The following is an 18,052-nucleotide window of genomic DNA, read 5'->3' on the forward strand; positions in this document are numbered from 1 at the left end:
AGTTTCTCTTTCATATGCCGTGTGTCTTGCTTTATCTGAGCTGCAGTACACTGACCCAATTTTCAAAGTTGCTGAGGATCTATCCAGCTCTATATGTTATATAAGAGCAAGTTAATTATTGCAATTTAATAATGACTCTTAAATGATATCACTATCACTAATCCACAGAACTGAAACTTTCCCAACTTATTTACTGCCTGAAAATTATCATGTGTTATACATACTGACCAGTCAAATGTGTAGTGAAAGATAAAATACTGACTTGAAAATGTTATGACAATTTGCACTGTCTTTATATAATAAAGCCACTGGCTTTAATCAAGAACCTTAAGGAAAATGCCAAAGGATTATTTTTAAAAGAAGAAAAGTGGTTTTGGACTTTTTTTAAAAGTGAGAAAATTTGTTGACTAAGTTTTTCAGAATTTGAACAATTCTTAAAAAAAAAAAGATTGCTTTTGCTTAAGTACATTATTTAAATTTTTACAGTCTGGAAAAACGATGACACTTTCAGGTTTGTGAAGTGGTGAGTCAATTTAAATTAGGAATGTTTTCTGTGGATGTAAGGCAAAATTTTCAAGTACAAATATTGCATTGACTTCTAATCCTGTAATGTTACATATTAACACAAAAAATGTAATTATTGCATATCATGTTTCAATATCAAAGATTAATGAACTATCAAATATTTCCAATTTATATTGGAAATTATATTGGAGTTTATATTATTAAAAACAATTGGAAATGTGAAATTTAAATATACGCCATTTGCCCTCTGTTTGAATATTTTAATTTTTTTATTCTCTTTCCAAAAAGGTGTAGGGGAGAGGGAAATACATTTATCACCTTATTAACGTGAACAAGTATTTTTAATTGTTATGAAACATCCAGTATCCATGATCAAAAGACTATCCTTATTTATTTGTTTTCCATTAGGAGGAAAGTTTTTATGCTACAGAAATATAGAAAAGAAATATGATTAAATGTGTTCAGTTTTGCAATACAAAATGTCCCAAAGAGGATAATTCTGAAAGGTAATGCTAAAGGGGGAATATTAATTTTAAAAACAGCAACAATCTAGGAAGGAATTAAAAAAAAGATATCTGCTGGCCATTGTGATTATTTTTCAGAAGTTTTTATGTAATAAAATTATTATGTGCCCTCAGTAGATCTCCACTGTTTTCTAACATAACAATTAAAAGAGAAATCTGATTTATTGATTTCTTTATTTTAGATACATGTTAGCAGTCATTCTACCTTCCCAAAATCTTAGAAGAACAAATATTTATTTTTATGAATAAACATTTGTTTGTAATAATGTAAAATCTCTAGATCTGTATATGTATTTAGGGTAGAAGGGTGAATACATGTTAATTACACATTGCCTACAGTGAATTCGATACAGTTTCTATGTAAGAAATGAATAATACCGAAGAATGGGTTTTTTTTAGGCTTAGTACATTTTTCCCAATATAATGTTGCATTGTTTCGACATCAGTCACAGAAGAGGAAATTAAAGAAAATTGCCATTAGGTGAGATAATACTCATGCAGTGATGATACTCAAATTAACAGTCATGTGTTTTTTTGTTGTTGTTGACTCTATACAGACATTCATCTCCTTCTTCTATTCCTCTTTTAGCAAATTATTCTTGGCAGTAGGAATTATTTACTTAAATTGCTACTCTCAGGTAACAGTACTAATGTCTTTCAAGTCCTCTAATTGATTGCCTTACTTATTGCTCCTGGGGCATTGCTTTTGAGGGATCTTACACTCTTATTCCTAACAATGCCACCTGGCATTGGTTCTTATTTCCAAGAGTCCCATGATTCTGAGAGATCTAGAATAGTTGTCACTGCTGAAACAATGGCAAAGGGGTAATGAAGAGGGGGGAGGGGAGGGGAGACACTTCCTTTTCTTCACTTCCCCTTTTCAATAACTCAGTCATGAGTCAGATTTTGCAGTGCTCCTATTCCCGCTTGTTCAGTTTTTGATTTGATTACAGAAATGAGTCACTTAGGAACTTCACAGAACTAGTATTTCTTCACAGAACTGTATGTAGGAACTACAATTCTGCTGGTAGGGTAAAGTTGCAAAATACTTTTCTGCATATTCAGTAACTGTAAAATCTGGGACTCTTCACAAAAAGTTTCTACAGTTACATTCAATTTTTTTTAAAATCCCATCCTTCTCCGAAGACTCAGAGCGGCTTACAATTTTAAGCACAAACCAATGTGCTTAGCAATAGCCTTCATTCTATGTATATGCCTGCTTATTAGGGCTTTCGCCCCCCCCAAGCGGCATTATTACAAAGTCAGCTTATTGCCCCCAACAATCTGGATCCTCATTTTACCTACCTCGGAAGGATGGAAGGCTGAGTCAACCTTGAGCCTGGTGGGACTCGAACCTGCACTAATTGCAGGCAGCTGGTGTTACTTAAGGAGGCATTAGCCCATCTTGGTGGAGAATTTCAGTTTTTCCCCCCTATCTGCTTTTCTTCAGTACAGTTGTACTATTAATATGACAATTTTTGTTAATGTCTTCAGTTCCCATGCTTCTTTTTTAAGCTCTGTCCTCCCCTTCAGTTGATGTTGTTCTGTTTCATTTCTCAGAGAGCAAACAAATACAAGACTTTGAGACTATTTTCTTCAATTAATTCCTGCCAAGTGGATATGCTCTTCTCACAGATCTAAGAGTAGTAAAAGATCCCATTGAAAAAGTTCTCATACTGTTGTTAGGTGAATAACATTGAAGATAAATATGTGTATGAGAATACATAATTATGATGATTCTTTCTGACATTATTTATATAACATGTGTCTCTCCATAGACTACTTCAGGCGATTATAAGAAATAAGGGTAACTATTTTATTCTATGATGAAAAAATGCAGAATCTATATTATATGGTGTTATGTGCTCCTGGCCACTTTCCTTCATGACCAGAGGCAAGCTCGCCTGACCAATAACCAGCCAAGGAAATGGTGAAGGCCTTTTGTTTCGTTTATTGCAATAAGCAGGGAGATCAGCTATCAAAACTTGATTCTCTCCCAAGTTCCAACCCAAAATATTTCCTTCTTTATACAGCCCTACCCCAACCGCCACATCCCTCCTCTTTCCCCATTGGCTGATGTACTATGAGGTTACACTCTTTCCATCTGTTTCTTACACATTTCCTGCTAACATATTAAATCATATTCACATATACAATAATAATAAGAAAAATTAGACATTTAAATAGTTATTTTGAGCTCTGTGGATATTTATAATCATCATAATAATAAAGTTGGAAGGGACCTTGGAGGTCATCTAGTCCAACCCCTTGCTCAGGCAGGAAACCCTGTACCATTTCAGACAAATGGCTGTCCAGTCTCTTCTTAAAAACTTCCAGCGTTGGAGCATTCACAGCTTCTGGAGACAGGTTGTTCCACTGGTTAATTGTTCTAGGTTGTTTCTCTCCTTGATTAGTTTCCATCCATTGCTTCTTGTCTTGCCTTTGGGTGCTTTGGAGAATAGCTTGACTCCCTCTTCTTTGTGGCAGCCCGAGATATTGGAACACTGCTATCATGTCCCCTCTCATCCTTCTCTTCATTAAAGTGGACATACCCTATTCCATCAACCGTTCCTTATATGTTTTAGCCTCCAGCCCCCTAATAATCTTTGTTGCTCTTCTCTGTACTCTTTCCAGAGTCTCAACATCTTTTTTACATCGTGGTGACCAAAACTGGATGCAGTATTCCAGGTGTGGCATTACCAAGGCATTGTAAAATGGTATTAATACTTCACGTGATCTTGATTCTATCCCTTTGTTCATGCAGCCTAGCACTGTTCATGCAGCCTAGTGTTGGCTTTTTTGGCAGCTGCAGTACACTGCTGGCTCATGTCCCCCTTTTACAACAATAGGTTATTTCCTGTTTTCAATTCAGTGTGCCTTTCCTGGCTAGCCATTTCCTCTTACAGCTGATTTTTATAGTTTGTCTTCTTCCTTTTCCCACTCTAAGACTCAGCTAATTTTTCCTACGTGTTTATCTTACTTCCTCCCTTTATGTTATCCTTTCCTCATTCCCATCTATTATAGTTGCTTCTCCACTCAGTAAATTTCCATTGCAGCAAATTCAATTTTAATTTTTTCTTTCAATATTAAATTTTTGAAGACCTTTCCTTCACTTCTATCAAATCTCCTCTTTTAATTTTTATTACTCTGAAAGGTCTTCATTATCATGCTTAGAAAATCTTATAACCATTAGCTGTATAATTTCTTCTCTTCCTAAGGCTTTCCTAAAGCTTTTCCTACAGCTTTGGCAAAAGTAGATGCACATAAAGGAATACATTACAGACATGCACAACACATAAGTCCTATAACCAAGAAACATTTGCCTTAACCATTCAGTGTTGGGAAACCAATTAGTTAACCAACCCCAATCACTCCACATATTTTCATACTTTTGTTCAGGAGCTTTAGCTACTTTCCTGATTCCTTTTGCAATATCCATTACTGCTTCATGATTGTCATCTACCTTTAAACCCCACAAACAAATTTTTACCTTTATTTCCCAGGCTGCTCTGGTGTGTTGTCTTCAGTAATATTAGAATTAGAATTCATCCTCTCATGATTATTACACAGTATTTCACACCCACAAATTGATCCACAATCACAATAGCAATAACAGCAACAGCAATCACACTTACAATAACAAAAAATACACATTTACCACCTAATTCATACAATTTATAATTCTATATTTTTCAGTTTCAAATGTGTGACTTCTGTCTCAGTTACTGGTTTTATTTGTAACAAACCACTTTTACATCTCTCATGAGTCAGCACCAACATATTTGTTCTTCATCTGGGGTCACCTGAAATTCTAATAGAGATATTCAAAATAGGTAGGGGTTCTGGTCCACCACCCATTCAAGTCCTTTTAAATATGGCTTTCAATCCTTGTCCTGGAATGACCATCTAACCTAACCTCTTTCAGGTCCAGTCACCACTTTCGCTCATGTGTAGTGAATCCAACCCTTCTAAGCCTCCGGAGAGCAGATTCAATATAAAGAACCTCCCTTCTTTGGTTGCAGAAGTTCCTCCTTCCATTTACGAATCAGCACCCAACGCAACTTTTGCGTTCAGAGAATAGTCCTCAAAGCATTAAACAGAAGGAAAATTGCCATGACACTTACAGAAATGGCTTGCCAAAGCCTCCCTCCTAGGGCTGAACAAAAATAAACCAATTTCTGCATTTTTACCCTAATATCTTCCCACGCCTTCCCTACAAATTGATATTTCAAAAACATTTGATGTCCTAGATTACCAGGATCCAAATATCCATACTTTTGAAATTGGCTTTTTAATTTCTGTAGCCATTCAGTCATGCTTCCTCTTTTCATTGTTCTAATCACAGAGCCTTCTGAATGTTAAGACTCTGAGGCACTGCATATTTAAATACTTTTTATTCCCTATCAGCCATAGCATTCCTCTCTGCACTGCTGCCATCCCACTTTGGATCTGTAACAGGGATCTCAGCCTGTTCATTCTTCTGTAAATCTTTTTCTTACACTGTTCCCTAGCTGCTCACCTAATCATTCCATTCTCCTCTGGTGTAAACATCTTAAAAATGGGTTGCATTTCTCCCCATGAATATTCCATTGGTCCCAAAAACATTTCTACCCTGTTTTCCTATTTCAATAGGATCTTCTATTAGTTTGGGTAATTATTTCCTAAATTGCCTGATTTCAAAAGCTGTTAGGGGGGACAATTTTTTCCCCTTGGAGATGGGGTTTCCCCTCTCTTGTCACCTTTCAAACTATAGCTTTCTACTTAACTCTCTCTCACAAAATAGCAGATCAGAGTTCTCACCTTTCATCCTGACCAGGCATAAAACTTCACACAGCTCCTTACTTTCTCTCTATTCCCCTCTCCTCCATCTGATTATTCTTTTTAACACTTTTATTGTCCTTCTAATTACTAAGAAACTAGCCTTCTTCACCCTTTCTTGCATTTACACCAGACACGATTTTTTAAAAAATATTTCACCCCAGGCAAAACAATCATTATTATTTTCAAGGAGCTTTTCCAGAAGCCAATGAGCTCCATTTCCCAAATTTCCTTTTGGAATAAGGCCTTGTTGTTTTGTATATTACTGTTAGAGGGTCTCTCCCCACCTTCCCCAGGTCTTTAGAAATGAGTCAACACAAACACAGAAACACAGAGAACATTAAACATCATTTCCAGACCTTTGGAGGTTTGTGTCCCTTTAAATTTCCACTTTTACTCTTTTGGGGCAACTTGTAGCTTGTTCTCCAGGCATTGGGGAAATGTAATGTATCATCCTTCCTCTGTTCAAAAGCATTGCTTAAAGCACTGACTTAAAATACTTCAACACTGGCTTCTGGTTTGCCAACACTGCCGTTATGGACGCTTGGAGGATGGCTCTCGTCCTCCACATTCAGTTTCGCATTGCTGGGGGGTCCTAAAAGGGCCAAAGAGTCACCCTGGAGGGGAGACCAGCAAGAAGGGGCTTTTGCAGAAATGCAGGGGAGCCGTAACTCTCCCGTTAATGCCTGCATTCCCTTCAAACCAGCAGACGAAAGACCAGCCATAGCAATACGGCCGGTCACTAGGCTGCAGACAGCCGAAGCCACACTTACTACCAGGTAACATTAAAGCAGCATGGAAGAGACAGGGTAAGATCAACTTCTTTTATCACCTAAATAAGCTGCTAAGTACCTTCCCCCCTGCGGAGAGGGAGGGGGGATTTCAACCCTCCCTTCAGAATCAGCGGCGATTGAACCTCCAGGTGTGATTTAAAAAGAAACATTGAAAATTGGACCTCAACTACAATGTTATTCCTTTAAAAGAAACTTGTGGACTAAAAGCTTTTGACTATTTATTCCTTACTTCTATCCTTATTTGAAAATTCAACTTTGTTCTTCTAAAACAGAAGAAACAATTGAAAAGAGATTAACAGGTAGTTTCCCTAAAAGAAAAGAGTTTTCCAAGTACTTGGGGGACACCCTGTGGCTAAATCTGAAATTGTAAGCTGACACTCTTTAAAAAAAAAAAGAGAGAGAGACTTTAGAAAACAAGATAAGACTAACCTTGAACACCAGATGTGAGAGTCCACCATACAAAATACAAATACAAAAACAAATTTATGCTATGATGAAAATAACCTGCCAAACTTATCAGTTCCTTTCCACAGCTGGTGATGAAATAAAAGTTTTTAGAAAAAAATTAGAAAGCGTCTTGGATAAGCAAACACAAATTGTGACTATAACTAACAATTTATTGGGACAGAACATAACATAAGAAATTGAACAATCAAATACTCTCATAGAAGATTTAACTGCTCAAGAAGCACAGACAAGAGAAAATTTGGAGAAAAACCTGACAAAAGGTTACATAAAGCAGAAGGAATATTTATTTTTATTTTTTATTTTAATTCCATTTATATCCCGCCCTTCTCCGAAGACTCAGGGCGGCTTACAAGCTTGAAAATGAGAAACAGATGGAAGAAAAAAAAGATAGTCCAGGACAATTATACCAAGAGGAGAAAATAATGAGAAGATTTGGTATCTTTATCAGACCCCTCAACCGTTCCAAAATAGAGATTGGAGGGTCACTTCAATATAATACTACAACACAAGAACTCTTTGATGACCCTGAAGCAAAGAAACAGAAGATGATATGGCAAAGGAAAAAAGCCAGAATGAAGAAGAAAGGACATATTTTAAGAGGCCTGATATGGAAAATATCTAAATAGACAGGATTGTACTTGGATTATGAGAGATTGTTTTGCTGTGCAGATAAAAATATTGGCTAATTAAAAAACAGCTGTGCAAATATCAACAGTTAAATTGAAATATTGAACTGTTTAAATAAAATTAAGATGTATTGATGTTAGGAGTGATAAAATGTACCGGTAACTAATATATTTGGATGTAGTGATAAAAATAAAATTATAAGTTTAAGCACAGGAGAGCAGACATAAAGGAGAAGAGAAAAGATGTGTTAAATGTTGAAAGGGGAGTAATTTTGGTTATTGAATTTACAGTATGTGGAAATTATAATGAAAACAAGAATATTACGGTATATTGTATTATTAACCTGTTGATATGGAAATGAGATAGATAGGATGTGTATCTACATTATTAGGAATTAGACAGAATTGTGATAAAGGTAAGTGGGGTTACCTAGAAATATGAAAACTAGAAACTTTAAATGTTTAACTTTAATATTAATGCAAATTAAAGCTGGGAAAATGTATACGGTGATTGATGTTTTAAAGATGAAATGTTAAAATAAATAAAATATAAAAGTATTGACAAATGCAAGGAAACCATTAAATAATTGATAGATAAAATAAGAAGTATGTTAATTTAGATAAGAGGCAATATGTATTAAAGGAAAAAAGAGAGGAAATATTGGCTACAATAAATTGGAGATTTGTAATAACATGTACCTGTATGAAATGGAACTATTGTAACATGGGATTCCCTTTAATTCTTTGTTAGCAATTCCAAAAAAAATACATATATATATATGTGTGTGTGTGTGTGTGTGTGTGTGTATGTATATATGTATATACACACACACACACATATAAACACACACACAAACACACAAACACATTTTTAAAAAATCTCATTTATATCCCACCCTTCTCCGAAGACTCAGGGCAGCTTACAATTTAAAGCACAAATCAATGTGCTTAGCAATAGCCTTCATTCTATGTATATGCCTGTTTATTAGGGCTTTCACCCCCCCCCCAAGTGGCATTATTACAAAGTCACCTTTTTGCCCCCAACAATCTGGGTCCTCATTTTACCTACCTCGGAAGGATGGAAGGCTGAGTAATAAATACTTCAACATTCTTTCATTCCAGAATGTAAATACCTTTCCTCTTTTTTCCTTATTGGCTGGCACACTGGCCAGGGAGGTGTCTCTCCTCTTCAAACTCTTATTGCCATGGATACCCCACTGTTATCTTACCTGTCAGGGTGAGTTGAAGTCCTTCCTTGAGTCGGCCAACTTTCCCTTTGGTTTTCACTAGGTCCTGGCTTTTTGTCTCGGGATTTCCGATTCTTCTTTGTTTGAGCAGGGGCAATCTGACCTTTAGGGCTGGGAAAAACTTACCCAGGTTCGCACTCCCCTTTCGAATATCCCTGACTGCCAAAGATGTAATGGATGTAATGTATTGGCTTTTTCTATATGTGTAAGCGTTTGCTTATGTTGCACTGCTTGCTAATTGCTTGAATTCAATTGCTGAGTGCTAGTTCACATGTATGCTTGTAACTGTGGCTAGCTGGCCCAGACTGGTTGTCTTCAGCCGGCTAAGTAGGTCTTTGGGCAGGAAACCTCTGCTTCAAACCTATTGGTTGCCGCCTATTGGCCAACCATATAAATAGCTGTGCAGCAGCTCCCTTTCTGCTTCTGTTATGTTTGACCTTCAATAAAGCCAATTGCTGTTTGAACCTTCCATCTCACTCAATGCCTGCAAAAAACTGGCTACACAACACTGGCGACGAAGGTGGGATGTGCTGCTTCATCGTAAGAGCCTGAAGTCACTAGGGGGTGAAACCAGCACACAGCCTAGTAGGGAACAGCGTTCCCCACCTTGGTCTGCCTAGCAAGCCACGCTGGAGACCACCCCGCCCAGAGAATCAGTCCCAGGACCTACGGAGAAGCCAGCAGCACAAGGCAACACGAGACATGGGACACGAAGACTTATCACCATGGCAAAGGTTGGAAATCTTGAAGAATTTGATATGACGGACCCAGAGAGATGGTTGTCCTACATTTCCCGTGTGGAGAACTATCTGCGTGCAAATCAAGTCAGTGAAGATGGGCTGAAGGGTGCGACCCTCCTCTGTGTGAGCAGCCCAGCCACCTTCGATATCACTGAGAACTTGGTCTCCCCAGCGCTTCTAGAAACCGTATGCTGACCTCCAGAAGAAACTGTGTGACTATTTTGAGCCTAAGCTATCAGTGATAGCATGGAGGCACACCTTCAAACAACACGAACAACAACCCAACGAGTCGGCAACAGAATTCATTGCAGCACTTCGTCAAGCTTCACGACCCTGCAATTTCTCCAACCTAGAGGAGCAACTAAGAGACCGCTTAGTCTGTGGACTCAGGAACAGGGAGCTCCAACAAAAACTTTTTGCGAAGGAGACTCTCTTACTTCAAGAAGCCTTAAAGGAAGTTATGGCAGACGAAGCTGCTGGAGGGGCCGTGAAGGCATTGCGGCCCTCCAAAAGCATACCATCTACAGAAACTGTCCACCATGAGGATGCTGAACAAGTGGAAGACACCGACTCTGATCACAAAGTCGACAAGATTCAGTGGCATCACAAAAGAGGAACGAGGCTGGCTAACAAGGCAGTTCTGTTCCTGAGGTGTTTGGCTGTGGATGCCGCCATCTATGCATGGATTTCCGTTTCAGGACAGCACGTGCTGGGTGTGTGGAAAACCAGGCCACATTGCCGCTGTCTGTCAAGGTCGCCAGAGGGACTGCCAGCTGAACGAGACTTTCAGGAGAGGTACCGGGGCCCTGAGACAACACCGTGTAGGGTTCTACTCCAGCTGCTGGAGCATTTTCGCACTGGTGCCCACCGACCTCTTAAACAGAAGTTGCAACGGCAGGTCGAACTTCAAAGAGTTCCATGTAAAATGGAACTGGACACAGGCTCCGCTGTGTCCATCATCTCCATTGGAACTTTTTGGCACATTTGCAGCCATAGTAACAGATGGGTCAAGCTACGATCATCTAATATCCTACTTACTGACTTCCAGAATTCCAGAGTGGCAGTCAAGGGTGAGGCCACACTTGCGGTGAAGTTCAAGGGGTTTTCAGGCCCGCTAGATGTTATTGTGGTAGATGGCCAACGTACGAGACTCATAGGGCTAATTTGGTTTGATGCATTGGGCATCCAGGTCACAGGTAATCACCAGACTCAAACAACAGATTTGTCTTTTGTCTGCAAGGAATTCGCAGATGTTTTTTGCCCAAGTTTGGGAGAGTACAAGGGCCCTCCGATAGCTTTTGAATTTAATCCCCAGGTCGCGCCAATTTGGGTCAAGCCCCACCGTATGCCATTTGCATTAAAGCATAAAATTGATGCAGAGCTGGATAAGCTTGTTAGTGAGGGGGTTTTGCAGCCCATAGACAGAGGAGAGTGGGAGACCCCCCACTGTAACGCCACTCAAGGCCAATGGAGAAGTACGAATAAATGCTGACTACAAGTGTACCATTAACCAGGCACTACAGCAGCATGCATACCCCGTCCCAGTCATCAGCCATATTCTGACGTCATTGCAAAGAGGCCGCTACAAACAGCTGCTGGTGGATGAGGCCACAGCAGCCACCCAAATGATTGTTATGCACAGCGGGGCCTTCAAGGTAAAGCGCCTTCAATTCAGAGTAAGTGTAGCCCCAGGGATTTTTCAGGGGATCATGGAGTGCATGCTCGAGGGCATTCCAGGGGTCTGCCCCTACTTTGATGATGTACTTATCACTGGGGAGTCCACAGAGGTTCTGGCTGAGCAGCTTAGAGCCATCCTTCAGCAGTTCCGTGCTGCAGGACTTAGATTAAGGAGAGACAAATGTAAGATTAGGGTTCTGTCCACAGAATTCCTTGGTTTTTGAATCAATGCCGAGGGCATCCATCCTGCAGAGTCAAAGCTGAAAGCAATTCAGCTGGCACTAAGCCCTAGGTCCAAGGGAGAGCTTCAAGCCTTATTGGGCCTCCTGAATTTTTATCATTCATTCCTCCCCAGCAAGGCTGCAGTGGCAGAGCCACTACACTGGCTCTTAGACAAAAATTCCCCATGGCAGTGGACCAAGCTCCATGAAAGGAGTTTTCAGGCAGTCAAGGCATTGTTGTCCTCAAACTCGGTATTCACGCACTTTAACGAAAAGCTGCCAGTTTGCATCACGTGTGATGCATCCCCATATGGGGTTGGAGCTGTGCTGAGTCACTTGTTGGCAGATGGGAGACAGTCACCCATCGTCTATTACTCGAGGATCTTGTCCTCAGCTGAGTGCAATTACGCACAAATTGACAAAGAGGCCTTGGCCATTGTGGCTGGGGTTAAGAAGTTCCATGACTATTTATATGGGTGGCAGCTCATGATCTTTACTGACCACAAGTCCTTGCTAGGCTTGTTCACAATGGACAAGCAGACACATAAATTCTGTCACCACGAATGTTGAGGTGGTCTATCTTCCTTTCGGCCTATGACTACAGGCTGGTTCACAAACCTGGCAAAGAAATGGGCCACAGAGACGGCCTTAGTAGATTGCCCTTGCCACATGTGGAGCCCAATCCAGCTCCAGCTGCACACATTTTAGCAATTCAAGACTTGCCAGAGTTTCCCCTACATGTGGGAGATGTCGCTGCGAAACGGCAGCCGACAAAATCCTAAGTCACATGTTGGCTTGGATTCACACAGGATGGCTGGAAAATAGCAGGGCCCCCGAGTTCCAGAGTTTTTTCAGTCAGAAAAGCGAGCTTTCGGCTCACAAGGGTGCATCCTTTGGGGTAGCAGGGTTGTAGTCCCCAGTTCACTCAGGCCCAGAGTTCTCCAGTCTCTGCACAAAGGCCATCCGGGCATCATCTGGATAAAGGCACTGGCAAGGAGCTACTTCTGATGGCCAGGGTTACATAAAGCTATCAAGGCCCAAGTACACAGGTTTTACATGTGTCAACAGTCCAGACCAGAGATGCCGCAGGGCCCTGTCCACCAATGGGAGGAAACGCACATGTAGATTTTGCCGGGCCCTTTCAGGGACAGTTATTCTTAATAGTGGTTGATAGCCACTCTAAATGGTTGGAGGTGGTTCCAATTCCCAATATGACTACTGCAAGGACCATCCAGGTGTTGCCATCACTGTTTCCAATGCATGGGCTTCCAGATGTCTTAGTCTCTGACAAAGGAGCCCAGTTCACCGCATCAGAATTCCAGGCCTTCCTCAGGGCCAATCTCTTTAGGCACGCCACATCAGCTCTTTTTCACCCACTGTCAAATGGGCAAGCAGAACGGATGGCTCGCACAACCAAAGAGTCCCTTAAACGTATTATTACAGGGGAATGGCACCACAGGCTGGTAGACTTCTTGTTATGCCAGCATACAATGCCTTGTACAGCTACAGGCAAGAGCCCCGCCGAGCTGCGTTGGGGCAAGAGACTAATAACAAAATTGGAAAGACTGCACCCTGATAAAGTGGCCTCCAACACAGTACGCCCGAAGGCACCTAGGCATTTACAGGTGGGGGACTGGGTTTGGACTTGGAACTATGGGCAAGGGCAGTTGTGGGTGGCACCAGAAGTTGTTAAAGTGTCAGGACCACTCTCCTACAAGATGGTCCTGGAAGATGGGTGAGTCATTTGCTGACATGTAGATCAGTTGCGCCAATGACTAACAGAGCAGTCGTTGTCTCAGGACGTCCAGGGGGAGTAGACCTGGAGTCTATAACCTCACACTTCAGCAGAGCAGTTTGGATGCTCTGAGACATTTTCCATGAAAGAGAACGGGAATGGGGCTGTAAAAGCACCTCCCCCCGACTGGACTGCAGGGGCCAGGCAGTCACCTGACACCCAGCAGCAGTCATGCCAATTTAGCAGCACTGTTAGACTTTGGGCTGAGCCAACTGGGACAGGCCAGCCAAAGGGACTCGAGTTGTTTTGACTGCACCGAACCACAGACCCTCGGTCTACCTAGCACGGCACATGAACCAGTAGACCAGGAGATTCCGGCAACCCCTCGACGCTCTGAACGAGCCCAAAGACCCCCCCCCAAACATCTTCAAGATTTTATAACCAAATGAATGTGTGTTCCATCCAGGGGGAAGGGATGTAATGTATTGGCTTTTTGTATATGTGTAAGTGTTTGCTTATGTTACACTGCTTGCTAATTGCTTGAATTCAATTGCTAAGTGCTAGTTCACGTGTATGCTTGTAACAGTTGCTAGCCAGCCCAGACTGATTGTCTCCAGCCGGCTAAGTAGGTCTTTGGGCTGGAAAACTCTGCTTCAAACCTATTGGTCGCCGCCTATCAGCCAACCATATAAATAGCTGCGCAGCAGCTCCCTTGTTGCTTCTGTTATGTTTGACCTTCAATAAAGCCTATTTCTGTTTGAACCTTCCATATCACTCAGTGCCTACAAAGAACCGGCTACACAACAGGATGAAAATCCCAGAGAAGCCTCCAAGGCTGTTATGTGCTCCTGGCCACTTTCCTTCATGACCAGAGGCAAGCTCGCTTGACCAATAAGCAGCCAAGAAATGGTGAAGGCCTTTTGTTTCATTTATTGCAATAAGCGGGGAGAGAAGCTATCAAAGCTTGGTTCTCTCCCAAGTTCCAACCCAAAATATTCCCTTCTTTATACAGCCTTGTTCCGGCCGCCACATCCCTCCTCTTTCCCCATTGGCTGAGGTACTATGAGGTTACACTCTTTCCGTCCACTTCTTACACATTTCCATCTAACATATTAAATCATATTCACATACCGTATACAATAATAAGAAAAAATAGACATTTAAATAGTTATTTTGAGCTCTGTGGATATTTATGCCCCCCTTTTAGAACAATAAGTTCTTATCTGTTTTTCAATTCAGTATGCCTTTCCTCTTATCTTATTCAGCTTGTTTTCCTGTTTTTAATTCAGTATGGCTTTCCTGCCTAGCCATTTCCTTTTACAGCTGATTTTTATAATTTGTCTTCTTCCTTTTCCCACTCTTAAGACCCAGCTAATTTTTGCCTACGTGTTTATCTTACTTCCTCCCTTTATGTTATTCTTTCCTGATTCCCATTTATTATAGTTGCTTCTCCACTCAGTAAATTTCCACTGCAGCAAATTCAATTTTAAATTTCTCTTTCAATATTAAATTTTTGAAGACCTTTCCTTTACTTCTATCATATGGTATACAGTATATAGCTGCCCAACAATGGTTAACATACGGGTGGCAAAAGATAGGGCAAGAAATTAAGTTAAAAATATAGAGATGTTTTATTATGAAGTTTGCAAATCATCAATGATTTGTAATTTCTACTCCTAAAGAACAATTTTGAAAACTCAAAAACTTGCTTGCAATTTTGGAATATTTTTCTTAGCTCTATCAACCTATTTCTCAAACATGGATTTTGCATTTATTACAATGACCCTTTATTTCTACCACTCTTTAGTTTTTAAATTCATAGTAAAAAGAATGGAATTGAGGACCTTGGGACAATACAAACTGGTTTTCACTTCTTGATCTCAGCATTTTTGATTTGGGAGAAGTGTAGATATTCGTGAATCACTCATGAATCATGGAGAATGAACACTGTACTGTATTACAGGAAGCAAAGCTCTGGTATGTGATTTCTGTGTGATTTCACTTCATAATAAAGGCAATGAAAAAATAAATAGAAATTCAGAACACAATTGTTCAAACAAACCAGAATGTCTTAACATTTCCTCTAAAATTGTATTGTCTTGTAGCTATGGGAAAATAAATCTATGCTTGGATCCTCATTTGCCTGATGTTTTAGTTTTAAATGGTAGAAAGTGTTTTAAAGGTCCAAAATTGGCCCTCTTCCAAACATCCAAATCTGAATGCAACAAAATCTGAGCATCGTATTTTTTTTAAAATTCCATTTATATCCCGCCCTTCTCCGAAGACTCAGGGCGGCTTACAAGTTTAGCAGTAGCCTTCATTCTATGTATATGCCTGCTTATTAGGGCTTTCACACACACCCCAAGCGGCATTATTACAAAGTCAGCTTAATTGCCCCCAACAATCTGGGTCCTCATTTTACCTACCTCGGAAGGATGGAAGGCTGAGTCAACCTTGAGCCTGGTGGGATGCGAACCTGCAATAATTGCAGGCAGCTGGTGTTACTTAAGGAGGCATTAGCCCACTGCTCCACCAAGGCTCATTGACTAAATTATTACTAAATTATTACTAAATTAAAGTATTGACTAAATGGTATTCAGTAAGGTCTACTATGACTTTTGGTTGTGATCACAATTCTAGATGATCCAAGGTTTTGGAAGACTAAATTCACTGGGACATATTTGTTACTTGAAAACTTTTATATGAGCTCAAAATCTATTACAGATAAATTAGTAGAAATAGAGTTTTAATTTTTCTCCACAAATACAGCATTCTTTTGGTTTAATAGTTTAGTCTAATAGTAGCTGTAACAGATCTTCAGTAAGTCAATTACATGGTACCTTAACAGTTATGCAGTTGAACACTAAAAACTACTTTGTATTTCTTGATTGTTTTTTCCTAGGTTGGTTCAATCTGTTTTCTTGTAAATAGAAATCACTGTATCCTTATTGTCATTTGCTTGTGACAATGATCAACATTTTTTTCTTTTTAACATGTATATAACTTTTTTTTCAGTTACAGGGAACAAGTAGTATGCCAATGAATGGAGTAACTGATGAAGCATTTCCCATCACTGAATTTGACTATGATGGTGCAGTAACACCATGTCACTCTGCGGGTTTGCAAATGTTTGTTTCCAATGTCCTGCCAACAATTTATTCTTTGGTATTCATCTTTGGCCTTGTGGGCAATGTGCTGGTTGTACTGGTCCTCATCAAATATAAGAAAATTAAGGGCATGACTGATATATATCTGTTAAATTTAGCCATCTGTGATCTGCTTTTCATTTTTTCACTTCCTTTTCGGATTTATTACTCAATACACGACTGGATATTTGGGGACACAATATGCAAAATTTATGCTGGGATCTTTTTTTTACGCTTCTACAGTGGAAGCTTTTTCACTGTCCTCTTGACCATCGATCGATATTTAGATATCATTTATTCAGCATCTGCGTTAAAATCCCGGGCCATACGCTATGGTATCATTACAAGCATTCACACATGGGGCCTGGCAGTTTTACTTTCTTCACCAGGATTAGTTTTTTTCAGATTACATGTGGAAAACTATAAGAAATCTTGCACTTATAATGAAAATAATTTTGCATGGAACAAATTTTTTATACTGAAAATGTTCTTTATAGGTCTGATTTTTCCAATGATGATTGTGACTTTCTGCTATATACACATCTTAAATACCCTGCTGAAATCCAGGAATGTGAAGAAGAACAAAACAGCCTGGCTTATTTTTATCATCGGGGTTACTTACTTCCTCTTCTGGGCCCCGAACAACATTTTTTTTCTACTTCAGTTATTTCATACTTCACTTTTTGCTGACAGCTGTGACAATTTAAAGAGAATGAATGCAGCGTTGCAACTGACTGAAACAGTTGCCATAGCTCATTGCTGTATTAATCCTTTGATTTATGCTTTTGCTAGTAAGAAGTTTAAAAAATACGTTGTCAGCTTTTTCCATCCATGAAATTCATATATGTGTGATGATTCCCCGGACAGAACAGTTTCATATACTGACATTCTATCAGAAATGAAGGCGTTTAAGCAATCTTACAGAGTACATGTGTAAAGAAAAATATGATTTAGTTTTATGGATCAAGCCACTTTTAACAAAGCTACTTTGGTGTTAGAAGACCAGATTTAAACTGAATGAAGCGTGTTTTGGTGATGTTAGTTTACGAATTACATAGTACATGAATTTGAAATGCAGTTCTAATTGAAATATTATAGATTTACTTGACTACTCTGTATACAGTGAAAAGAATTCTTTGCTTAAGCCAGTGTTTTTCAACCTTTTTTGGGCAAAGGCACACTTGTTTCATGAAAAAAATCACGAGGCACTCCACCATTAGAAAATGTTAAAAAAATTAACTCTGTGCCTATATTGACTATACATAAAGTAATTCTCTTGAATAGGAATCAAATAAACACAAAGAAAGTATTTTATAATTACTTTTCAATTTTTCCCACGGCACACCAGGCAACATCTCGTGGCACACTAGTGTGCCGCGGAACAGTGGTTGAAAAACACTGGCTTAAGCAAAGCATGTTATATATACCACATCACATCTGAGATACATTTAAAATATCTTTTATAGGTGGACATATTTGATAATTTTAACTTCAAAGACTTTCAATTCACTTTGAAAAAATAAGTACTTTT

At 39.6% G+C, this 18,052-nt stretch overlaps 1 protein-coding gene across 6 annotated transcripts; it reads left to right on the top strand.

Annotated features, from left to right (window-relative positions):
* The first annotated feature begins 325 nt into the window (after positions 1-325).
* On the top strand, positions 326-17,359 carry LOC310648525 (C-C chemokine receptor type 1-like). Of its 6 annotated transcripts, XM_083376422.1 has the most exons (3): positions 326-523; positions 934-1,031; positions 16,391-17,359. In XM_083376422.1, the coding sequence occupies exon 3, from the start codon at positions 16,409-16,411 to the stop codon at positions 17,354-17,356; it is 948 nt and encodes a 315-aa protein (XP_083232548.1). In that variant the 5' UTR covers positions 326-523; positions 934-1,031; positions 16,391-16,408; the 3' UTR covers positions 17,357-17,359. The 6 variants fall into 6 exon arrangements, with proteins under 6 accessions (XP_083232548.1, XP_083232547.1, XP_083232546.1 ...); XM_083376421.1 differs by having other exon boundaries at positions 326-1,031; XM_083376420.1 differs by lacking the exon at positions 934-1,031.
* The last annotated feature ends 693 nt before the right edge of the window (positions 17,360-18,052 follow it).

The sequence above is a fragment of the Vipera ursinii genome (assembly GCF_947247035.1).
Source record: "Vipera ursinii genome assembly, chromosome: Z".
NCBI lineage: Eukaryota > Metazoa > Chordata > Lepidosauria > Squamata > Viperidae > Vipera > Vipera ursinii.